The sequence below is a fragment of the Paralichthys olivaceus genome, chromosome 23 (genome assembly GCF_024713975.1).
Source record: "Paralichthys olivaceus isolate ysfri-2021 chromosome 23, ASM2471397v2, whole genome shotgun sequence".
In the NCBI taxonomy this organism is placed as follows: Eukaryota; Metazoa; Chordata; class Actinopteri; order Pleuronectiformes; family Paralichthyidae; genus Paralichthys; species Paralichthys olivaceus.
Window position 1 is genome coordinate 12,306,186 of NC_091115.1, and position 12,281 is coordinate 12,318,466.

Sequence of the window (12,281 nt, forward strand, 5' to 3'; positions counted from 1 at the left end):
AATCTGAAATATTACAGTGAGTAATGGAACAGCCAGGATGAGCCACAGTAAGATCTTAGATAATGGGCTGCAGGCTCTAACGTTTCAACAAACTCCCAGAATGATGGGAAATTAACAATCACTGCTTGTATCAAAACAATAGTTGTTTTGCTTCCCCCCAGAGTTCTGTGACCTCAAGTCTTAAAACACATTCGGTGATAATTTAGCACCAGTAACTACAGGTGTCAACAAATCAACAAGCACTGAAATGTTAGGAATTCTGACTTCACATGAGTTTAAAGCCAGGTTTGGTGAGTTGTTTCTGAAACTATTATTTGTTGAAATCCTCTTCACATCCCAATATCCATGAAGAAATAAACGGACCCACCTGCCTGTGCATAATCGTAGTCGTCAACTGGAGACACATACACCACTGAAAGATGACAGTCAGAAGTAAGCAAGCGAGTCATGGAAAAGTGGGTTCCAGCAGTTGTCGTCCAGTAAAGGTTTTGGGGGCGTAGCTTTAATGAGAGGGTTGATGGGAGGGGTCTGTTACATATATTTCAAAGTGTAGCCTGCATGCTCTTGCTAGATTTTCCAGGATTGTCCACCCTTGCTTTAACTTTCCCAGCCTTTCTAAAACATTCAGATTAGAATAGGGATGCAATGAGGAGATGTGAAATGGTTTGTCAGACCAACTGTTCAAAAGCAAATAAAAATTCGACCCAAAAATTACAACGATAAAAGCAGCAGATTATCTACTTAGAGATGCTTGCAAATATTTGTAATTACGCTGCACCCTATAAACTGAAGTGGGCAGAAGAAAGAAAGGAGAGGTTCAAAATAAATACATTTTAGTACATTTTGAGTTGGACTCATTCATGCTGAGTTAGTTCACCTGTGTTGGATGTAGAACAAACCCTGAATTGAGATCAATAAGGATTAAAAATTATTTCAGGTGTAGCAGAATGCTCCACAACACAGTCAAGATGGTTAAATCACTACTACTGCATTCAAAGAATATAATGATTAATTGATGATGTAAAATCAGACAAATGCATGTTTTAGAGAAAAGAATCTTATCTTTGTCAATCATGAGGTGAATGTTACAATGATAACTCATAATTTGTCAACCTTCTTTTGTCATCCATTTCAATCCATTTGTACATCATAACCTTTTCTTTCACTTTTCCCATTATTCCGTTTGAATATGGGTTTTTTTCTAAGATTTGGAGCCATTAGTTTATATTAAATGGGTGTTAATCATATTTTCTATGGCTTTTATTAATGCAGAACAATTGCAAGGACAAGTGATGCAGGAATCTGAAAATAATGTGCACGATCCAGCCAATCCGAGCTAGTTCTTCTCCAGGGCCATATTATAACAAATGAGACGGAATAAAAGCTTTAACAGACTTTAATTTGCCTTCTTTCTTTCCCCCCTTTGTTTTGATGCAGTGCTAAAGAGATGTTTGATTCTGCTACATGGAGCAGTTTTGTTACGAGAAGACAGCTGAACGCTTTCAACAGAACATATGCTGAAGCTCACACGCATGAATGAACGCACGCACACAAAATACACATATACAAACTGGCTAAAACCTTCACAGATCACCCACACCCATTGTGTCCTCAGGTAGACATACTGTATGTGTGTGTGTGAGTGTGTGTGTGTGTGTGTCAGTCAGTAGTGCATGCTGCTTTCAGCCCTTAGTGCTGTCAGTCACTATTAAGGGTGTGTGGTCTACGTGTCACACATACGGCCAATCCGGCTATTGTTCTGGTGAGCGTAGAGAAAAGCAGAGTTGACAGACTGCCACTTCTGTGATATTTAAACACACACACACACACACACACACACACACACACACACACACATACTCAGACACTGATGCACACACACACACACACACACAGAGGAAGGAGAGAAAGCAAGCCTTGTCACTCTACCTACAGTAGTCAAACAGACGCCTTCTGTGCAGTCTCTCACACACTCTTTCACAAACACAAACACACACAAACACACTTTTGGACTTTTGTCAGATATTGACCAAACTAATCTAATCACAGTGAACTGTTTCGGAACTTTTGACCATATTAAAGTCTTATTTTGTCTAGCTGCGGCTTAAAAGTTGATTGAAAGTTTAGTCTTGAAGTTGGAAACAGTATTTTTCAAAACAATCTCAACACAAGGGCCAATTTATCAATTTACTCTTTACAAAAAAGGACAAGACCAACTCCCAAAGTGCTCAAAACTGGACATGTCCAACCACACAACATTCCATCAATTCTCATATGTTGCCACACTGTGCAGAGGCACCATGTCCAGAGCAAAGCTAACAAACAGTATAGTCGATTATTACTTATTAGAACCTGACATTGAAAGATTTGGACAAACTACCAGTGGCTACAACCCCAAAGTTATCAAATGAGTCAGATGACCACAAAAATTTAATATAGTCTCCACAAAGAATTATAAGAAGCTGATATGTGTGATAGTGTTACACAATGTGCAACAAGTTCTTCTTTCTGAGTGTGAAGCAACATGAAGGGCAGTTAAAAGAAATCTCTGCTGATTTTACTCATCAAAAGGCTGTTTGCAGGTCTTGGGGAGCACCACTGCCTTTTTGTTTTGTGATAAAGTCTGTTGTGGCTGCAGAGGGAGCTGTGTGCGGTCTGATAAACTGCCTCAAGTGATGTCACTTGAATCAGCGTTGGTTTTTGTCTGAGGACTACGAGTTTGAAAATGAGTTTGGAAGAAGTGAGCTTATCAGACCTCTGTAGCCTGCTGCTCATTTCTGCTTAAGCCTAGAGGTTTGAGGCTACGTTAGCCACTGCTGACATAATACACCCAAATGTCCAAATGGAACTGTAGAGCTGCATTGTCGGTAATGCTGGCACCACTACAAACAAGCATGCCAGGCCAGGCCAGGCCAACGATCCATCAAATACCAGAGAAGAACGTTGTGATTTTAACAAAATTTTGCTGCAAACTTGTAAATAGATCTAGCAAACATAGATAAACTAGTATATAGAGACTATTGTATTTGCATTTGTTAAAATATCAGTTTTAATGACACAAAATGCTGTTTGCATGTGGACGAGACGCCAAAATGTAGAGATAAAGTGTTTTGCAAATATATCCGCATTGGTGACGACAGGGTGTAAGATGTGATTTGTGATACTGATGTACGAAAACGACCGCACACAACCCCCCCCAAAGACTGTAGCCTTTGTCGCTCATTGCACCACATTACCCGACTTCCTCCTTTGCACCTGTTATAATCACTTGAGCTACTGGAGGTAGTCTTAGATTAAAATGTAACTATGGGCAGTAATAAGCTGGTGGAGATGACCTGTGATCTTGATTTCACAGGACGGTTTCTGACAACAATAGCAGTTCCCATTTTTACATTGTTTTTGTTTGCATTGTATGTACACACACACAGACTGAGCCCACATCCACGCCGATTACCCCCGTCTCTTTCTCTCTATAAGATAGCAATATGAACATGTCAATGTCACCAAGAATCAGTGGCATTAGATTTCTATTTACCTAATCTAATTCATGGTCAAATAGAGAGAATACACTGAGACGGCTAAATCTAATCACATTCCTCGACTAAATTGAGACCCGATTGGAAACGCCATCTCTCCTTGACCCCGTAAACAGCTGCTAAACCAATGATAACCTCATTTGTGCATTACAGAAACTTAATTTCTTCATTATGCGGCTGAGTCGGCGGCGATCGGTCAACATAACGGAGCAGCACTGACCTGGGCACACCCCTTGCCCTGCTCTCCCTCCCTGCAGCAGGGCGTAGTGAGAGCGGGGATGAGACTTGTGTTCTTTATTACCATGCGCACAATGGGTATGAGTAGTGAGTAGTGGTCTTCGCAATTTATTGAACTGAAGCCAGGATTAATTCCGTCTGCACAATGGATTCTTAAGTGGAAACATGGCGATCTAGGGGACAACGTAAACGCATGACAATGAATGTGAACGTTGGTGCACATAAATGTTTTTTATGAGATTATATCAGTAAACCTGAGCTCAGGGTTTTTTAGCTGCAAAGAAAGAGTGAGAGATGGGATGTAGGGGAGAAATATTAAAAAGCCTGGCATAGGATTTACCAACCTCAGGTGTAAGCTACGATCTACAGTTAAAATATGTTGCTGAGGAAAATAAACGAACAAGGCCATTAGGGTGTATTATGATCAGCGAGAGAATAGTTACGAGAAAATAAGAAGGGAGCATTTCACCTGGGCTGAAACAAAAGAGGCTTGTTAAGTGATTAATAGGTTCATTATGAGAGTTGTGTTTTTTAGGTTCTGGAAAAGGCAGGAGGGAGGTGACAAGCAAGACAGAGGGAGAGGAGGCCGCTCGTATGAAGACAGGATATGCAGGGCGCACGTGTAAGCACGCACACACAAACACACACACACACACACACACACACACACACACACACACAATCGACATGCTATCACAGAGAGACAGAAAAAATACCCATAAGGAGCAACAAATATCCACAGTGCAGCAACTACACATACACATGTTCATGTAAAAAAAAAAACTACACACACTCATTCACAAACACAGGAGAAAACATGCACAAAAGCAAGCATGCACACAACACACACAGTCCATTACAATGAAACCGTTGATGGGAGGCCCCTGTGTCAGGACCCTAACAGCTGTAGTGCATTAGGGGCCGACCATGAGTAGGGGCAGGGAGAGACCGGTAGTAAACAATCCCAAAGCCTGCAGACACACACACACACACACACGTATATATAGTCACACACATCTCCCACACATTTTCACAAACATTCCCGCACAATATTATGCAAATGTGGAGACACACACTTTGGGCACAATGTGGCAAATCAGTAGTTATGGACATAAGAGGGTTTTCTGTGGAAGAGCAAGATCACATCTAGAAAATGACAGTTTGCATTTAAATTGGAGAGAAATGAGTAGGCTAGGGTTTGTTGAATATTACCTTTTGGACAAAGGAGCTCAAAATTTGTCAATGTTTTTTTATTTTATATTGAATCACAGGCATTCATTGAGTAATTTAGTCATACACTGAGTAATGAATGAGTAATTGAAACCGATCATTGATTAGTCAGTGGGATTTTTTGTTGATATTTATGTTTCCATTAAGGTTTTTTGTGCAAAAGATGAAAATGCACAATAATTACACACTCAATGATGTGTAATTCATGTGTAATTCTCTTATAATTTGGAACATTTATTTGACCATCCCATGTTCACTTTATCCATCAGTAGCCAAATCAGCCTCCTATTCTGATCATATTCAGGTTCATAATCTTAATTTGTGTTATTACTTGAAGTGATTCAAATGCTCTAATGTTCAGAAAACACATCACTTTCCTTATTCTGTTCATTGCTCTGTTCAGCTCCTCTTTTCAGCCTCTGTCTGAAACGCTTTTAGACAGAGACTGCCAAGTCTGCCCTGATTGGTCAGCTGGTCCACTTTGTTGTGATTGGTCAACCATTTCCAGTGCATGTAGGAAATGTCGGCTTTCGCTTTCACGTTGTTAGGAGGTGTGTCAGACTAGCTGCGAGGTGTCCATTATGGCTGGACTAGTGATGAGACGTTTAAGGATCTTCAGGAGCAGTGTTGTCTGTGGGGACGAAGCAGACTTTGGGCCTTTTAATTTAGCAGAACTTTTATATTCACCAACAACCGATATATCACAGTAGAGAAACTGCATCATACGTCTCCTTTAATGATAAATACAATACATTTGTGGATCAAATATAATTGTGGGTTTTGCAGAATTGTCCACCACCCTGCAGCAAAATTGTTGCCACTTTCATATCTGACATAGTGTTGTCAATTGAACATATTCCCATATGATCCATTGCAAAAAAGGTGGCCTGTCTCAGCTGGGATGCAATTCCTGCTTTTGCCTTTCCAGTGCTGTTCATACACCACTTCATAAGAAAGCTAGCGTGCCATCAAGTCAGACCAAGCAGCTCAGTATGGCTCCATGGAGAAATACTTCAGTTTGTCCCACTGCTGCTACTGCTGCTGCTGCTGTTATTCTGAAAATGTGCCGTGCTCCCTGAGGATGAGCTACCAGTGGAATAACAGTGGCCTGAGTAAAGCTTACATCATGTGCCTGACAGTAAGACTTCTGGCACCAGCGGCAGCTTATGTGAGCCAGCATTAATACATTAATGACACAGAGACACAACAATGGAAAGAAAGCCAGATGGAAAACTTGAATAGTGTCTGAAGAGATGTCTTACTTCTATCGACAAGTCACATGCACGACACCGAAATGCATTCAAAACAGGCCAGAGAAGAATAGCTCCAGAAACAATTGTGACGTCTGAACTATTACTCTGCAAATTTATGTTTTGAATGGAGGCCAGCGGTGTGAATGCCCCCCCCCCCCCCACCCCCGCCTCGCATCTCTTCACAGTCTCAGGTTGAGCTCATATATCAATACCTTTGGCTTCTTTCCCTCTCTCTCTGCCTATTCTCCTCTTTCCTGGGAGTGGAGAGGCCAGCGTAGAGAGGCACAAGCCCCTGTGAAGTGGCTTTATCGTGGGGAGACACGTGCAGGCGGAGGACCCCGTCTGAAGGCTGAGTGGCAGGCGGCAGAAGCCATTAAGATAGAGCCGCTATCTCTTGCTGCCAGGGCCCGCTTAATACAGGCGGGAGCTCAGGCCGCTCTCATCCACACACACACACTCAACACACACACACCTTCTCTCCAGTGGTACTTGAACTGACATGCAGTGACATGGATGTAGACATGTGCGTGTTCATTTACACTTACAAGCAACTCTCCCTCTCCCTCTCTCCGTGTGTCTGTCCGTGTGTTGAGTCTTTTCCGCGTTCCAAACCCATCAATCCCTGCCTGTGTAAGGAGAAAAAAAAGGAACAGATAAATGGGCAGGTAGAGAGGCAGGTACCACAAGATGGACATACAAATTGCTCTGTCTGCTACTTTCACCACCAAGGTATTGTGGTGTCAATGTTGTGAAAAGCGCTCATCAGATTGACTCTGTCGGGATATGCGGGTATGACTATAAAGGGGCTTTTAGATGGCGAGCTGCAAGGTCGAGGTCAGCAGCAAGGAGCCTTCACAACAGCCTGACAGGTGCAACAGCAGTTATAGCACAGAGTTCCCAGGTAAAATCATAAATTGCATTATTTGCATTTATAAATACATAAATAAAGCTGACTGAAAAAAAGAATAAAAAGCCGGCGTTTGCACTGATAAACCAATTATTTCATTTGGAGCATATGGAATGATTGGCTGCGTACACCTGTCTGCCACTAACCGAACTGCCTGCCTGCGCGCACCCTGCCCGTGGTCTTACTGTGCATGACTGAAGTCTTCACACACACACCGCAGAAGCACAGTAGATTCCCAGAAGTTTATGAGTGAACCAAGGATAAGTCGGGTTCTTGCACTTGTCAGGCAGCATTCGATCATGTGTTTTGGTGATTTAGATTTGACAAGAGAGCTGATGCTAGCTTTTCCAGGATTACCAACCCTAGCTTTAAAAAAAATTATTATCCTTCCACCAGGTTTCATGAATATATTAGTATATAATATATTAGGTTTTGCATAACCCTGTTGACAAACAAATAAACAAACAAATACACCAATGGTCTGGGGTGAAATGGAAATGTACATCTTTCCCTTGTGACAATACGGGAGCTCTACTCTGCTGTATTCAAAACAACTCCCTGTTTCTTTAGAAGAAAGTAGTTTCAGTAAAAACCAAGGTCTGTTGACTATCAAGAGTAAAAGGTCATTATATTCAGGGAGACTGTGACCAACACATGAAATTCCACTGACCATCACTGTTTCAGGTTAGAAGCAGATATATCCTGGAAACGTCACATTTGCATGGATATAAATCACTAACAGTAACTGATAAGGTGTGTTTTGTGAATTGGATGAACTGAACCTGTAATTACAAAAAGATGAATCGCAAACCTAAAACCCTCATCCTGTTTGAGAGCATCCATGAAAAGCATTTTTTTTTATAATTGTGAGATTCTTTTCAACAGAAAAGTAATGATGTTAGTTTTATTTGTTTTTTTCATTTCTCTGGTTCCATTCCTTCATTTGTCGGGCTCAGTACCATAAGTCAAGGTTCTTGATTTATATGCTCAATGTTACTGGATGTGGACCAAGTGTGTGTGTGAGTGTGTCGGAGACCTTTCACCCGCTGTGCTTCCAACATGAGTGCACATCTCTAACCGCTGTTGCAAACATTGCACTGTAAACAAAGCTGTTTTCTTCACTGGATTGAAATTTAATTAACGTTTTGTACTCTTTGTGCGAATCTTAACTCATTCCTAATTAGACGGATTTTTTCCCCCTCCTCTCCTTGAAAACATCAAGTCAGTTAATTATGGCTGAGGGAAAATAAGACTGTTTCTGGTGTCCGTTATTTATTAGTCTTCTTTGGAGCGGTGAGAGAGAGACAGAGTGAGCGGCTAGAGCAGACAATGCAAGAGGTGAATGAAAGGGAGTCTGTGTCACAGTGGGGTTAATGAAACACTAGCCTGGGAAGATAAATAAAAAGTGAATGATTTACAAAAAATGATAGTCCAGACATCTCAGAAACACACACATGCAAACACAGACAAATACACAAAAAAGTGTCTGCGTAATGAGTACACACACTCACACTTGCACGCTACATTTGTTCTGTTACCTGACTGCACCGCAGACAGTGGAGACATCTCCTTGAACTCTTACTCTCGCAGCAAACTAAAGTGTGTGACTGACTTAAATCAACTTGCACACAGAAGAATGAGCATGAATGAAATATCTTATCGTGACTGAACATGAGCTGTGACTGAGTGCACGTATGAATGGCAAAAAGACACTGACCTTCATAAACTTCAGACATGTTCAGGCAGTTTGACACATGTGCCACTTGCATGTACGCAACATAGTCTGGTTTCTTTCACCCTTTCTGTTTGTGTGCTTTAAAGGTCAAAGGTCATAGTACATCTTGGTGCCATCAGTATTATGATTCTATATATTCTGGCATGGCATCAAAATGGCTTTCATGCTACAGTAAATGGGCTGAACTTACAATGGGCTTTTCAACCTGCGACCAGGACAAAGTGAATCAGTGATTCACACACATGCACACAACAATGGTAGCGGTGTTGTCATTCAATGCACTGGTCTTGCTTAAGAGCACAAGCTGACAGGAGAAGCTGGGAATCAATCCACCAACTCTCCAACTGATGGTCGACCAGCACATGTACATTTGTTATACATTTTACAGTGCGAGTCTATAGATGGTTTCCCACAGAATTAGATTCAGTTAGATCTGAATTAATGAAAAGGTCTGGCTGCTCAGGATGGTGAAATCCTTGTGGATGTTAAGATAGCCCACAAATATGGAGAGAGGGGAGAGAGGTCTATTATGTTGTGAGAAGTGTAAAAAAATATTTTGGGGTTCTTTATGACAAATTAGATGATCACGGGTTACCTCAGTCAATGTAATTATTAGGAAACACTGCTTGACGCATATCACATGGCCCACTAGAGCAGAGAGCACCCTTCAAGGAAGGCCACAAAACAAAGTCTCTCAATCCATTTGGCAAATCAGACCATGTTGTCCTCTTCGTCTTGCTAAAATATGTATAAATGCTGCAGGAGAAGCCCCAGTGCAAAGGAGGTGGTCTGAGCACTCAGAAACGACGGAATGCACTGTGTTCCAAGGACAGGGAACTGTTTCTGGTGATGATGCTGACATGTTTACAGAAGCAGTTGTAACAAAATTTGAACTTTAAATGTGAGATGATCTTTAACTTTCTTTAAAAGAGGTGAAAGTGACAGGGGTGAAGACTGAAATTACACTAAAGTGACAACAGGTTCAGCTCAGATGAATATTGGATAATTGAAAGTACTGATTACAACACATCGTGAAATTATTTACGATTATTATTTTTCTAGATTTGGAGCATCAACGTGAACAAATAGAAAAACAGAATGAGAATCGTCTCTCTGCTTGAACTTATGTTCAAAGATTCATGACAATACATTGCATGATAAATAAATTAATAAAAATACAGAAAATACCTATTTCTGTTTAGGGTCTAAGCTCTCGCAAGTTTTGTAAAACACGAGGATAATCCTGATTTATTATAACTTGTGTCTTAGCTTTTGCCAGCAACATGGCAGCATCACTAAAAAGAATCCTGATGGGACAAGAGTCATGAGCCTTGAGACGATCGTGCATGATTTAAACAAACTCCTAAAGGCAAAATCATAACATGAACGGTTCCATTTAAACATCCATGAATTTTCTGGTTCAACTTTGGTTGAACGTTTGTCACATTTACGGTTCCTCCTGCACATGAAGTAGTTTAGATAATCTGGCTAAACTCTCGGCTTATTTACACCTGTCTGAGCTCTTGTGTTTCCTGCTTCATGCGGTGCCTCACTGACTTTTTTTCTGTACTGCACAGTAATTACGCTGTTTCGTACAATGTTATGACAAATGACAGAAAGCGTTAGGACTACCTGACCAAAAAATAAATAAGGAAAGTGAATTGTAATAAACCTGAATCATTCTGAAATAAAATGATCTATCCATCAATTTTTGTCCATTCTGAAGGTCAAGTATGACCTTTAATTACAACTCAACCTAGGAGGATAAAAAAAATGAATGAAGTTGTACAATTAATTACAACATGAGGATCATCATTTGAAAATGCAACTACCTGATCTTGATTTCCAAGGAAAAAGGATGAAATATGTACCTTTGTCCAGTTTTCTTTACTGAACTTATGTTTATCTCCAGATCATTTGGTCATGTAAATAAATATATCTCAGAGAGCAAAAGCTGAACAAACTAAAAGTTGATTCCTGGTCTCATTACATCACAGAGATAAGGAAGAGCAAAACAGTTTTAAGTATGAAACAGAGGATTATCACTTTTTGTTTTCAAACCCCAGGAGCTGATGTTCTCTCTCAACCTCCTCCATCACAATCTCTGCCTTAAGTTGCTATCTCTCTCTCTCTGCCTCTTTTTCATACCTCCCCTCTACTAACCCCTCCTCCCCACTTTCCTCCCCTCCACCTCAAAGCTGTCAGGATGTCGCCTCCTTCGGTCTGAGGCTGAATGGGGGGATTTGGCAGCGCTCCCTCTCTCCTCTGTGCCGCCGTTTAAGAGCACACATGTTTATGCACCAAATCTCCGCACTTTGTGTTTCACCGCGTCAAGGCCCAGGCTCAACCCTGGATTGATGCGCCCTGGCAGCCCCCTGTGTACTTGCTCTGAGGGAGAAGGGGGGACGACGGAGCGAGCCGGAGAAAAAGAGAAAGCGAGCAGGAGGAAATCTGGAGTGAAGAGGAAATGATTTCTGATTTTGAACACAGGCTTTGTGGTTGTGGAAGGCTGTTTGTGTGTGTGTGTGTGTGTGTGTGTGTGTGTGTGTGTGTGTGTTTAAGTCCATTGATGAGAATAAGAGGAGGGGAGATTGTGCCATCCACCGCCTGAGGGCTATGCTCAGCCTATATATTTAAGCCCCCACTGTTCCTTGCTTAACAATAACGCCTACAAGTTTTAATTTAATTCTGTCTTTTTTTTATTTAACTAAATAATCCACTTCCATTTTCTGTGTCACAGCTGGAGAAATAAATCTAATCTTATCACATGGCAAACTGGGTGTAAGGTTTGTCACTGAAGACTTTTTATTTCTTTTCTATTCCTTTTTCTTTTTTATCTTCAAGGCTGTGATACTGACAGAGACAGAAGTGTGTGAGTGTGTATGTGTGTGTTGCTTACAGACGGCCATGCAGGGCAAGGGGACATGTACATGGAAGCCTTGAGAATAAGCATTTGTTTTTGTTGTTTTGCAGTATTGTCATACATGTGCAACCGTGCAGGTTTGTGTGTGTGTGAAGTTTGGAGGAGGGTGAAGTGAGATAAGGCAGAAAAGCCAAACAAGATGTCAAAGTGAGACAATGGCAGTCAATGAAGAGTAGAAGGAAAGATTAAGCGAGTTGAGGGAAGAGACAGGAAGAAAGTGGAAGAATAACAGTGCTGCTTGAGGTTTGAGGCGATCTGCCAGCTGGCCTCTAGCCACGCTAGTTGTGGCGAGCTTCCTAAACATCCTACAACCTAGCAGCCTCCGTTTAGCGGCATGCAGCCTACACTCACACACAGTCAATACCAGACCACAACTCGCCACCTTTTCATAGAGCCCCTTTAACATCATGCGTATAACAAGTTATTTTATGGACATTGTCCTCTTTTTGTACAAATTTGA

At 41.3% G+C, this 12,281-nt stretch overlaps 1 protein-coding gene across 1 annotated transcript in view; it reads right to left on the reverse strand.

Annotated features, from left to right (window-relative positions):
* Nucleotides 1–12,281, reverse strand: part of sox5 (SRY-box transcription factor 5) — a 222,283-nt gene that overhangs the window by 88,944 nt on the left and 121,058 nt on the right. Inside the window, exon 4 of the mRNA XM_069520277.1 lies at nt 6,802–6,882. Coding sequence (XP_069376378.1) covers nt 6,802–6,872 — 71 coding nt within the window. The 5' untranslated portion in view covers nt 6,873–6,882. The remainder of the gene's footprint in view (nt 1–6,801; nt 6,883–12,281) is intronic.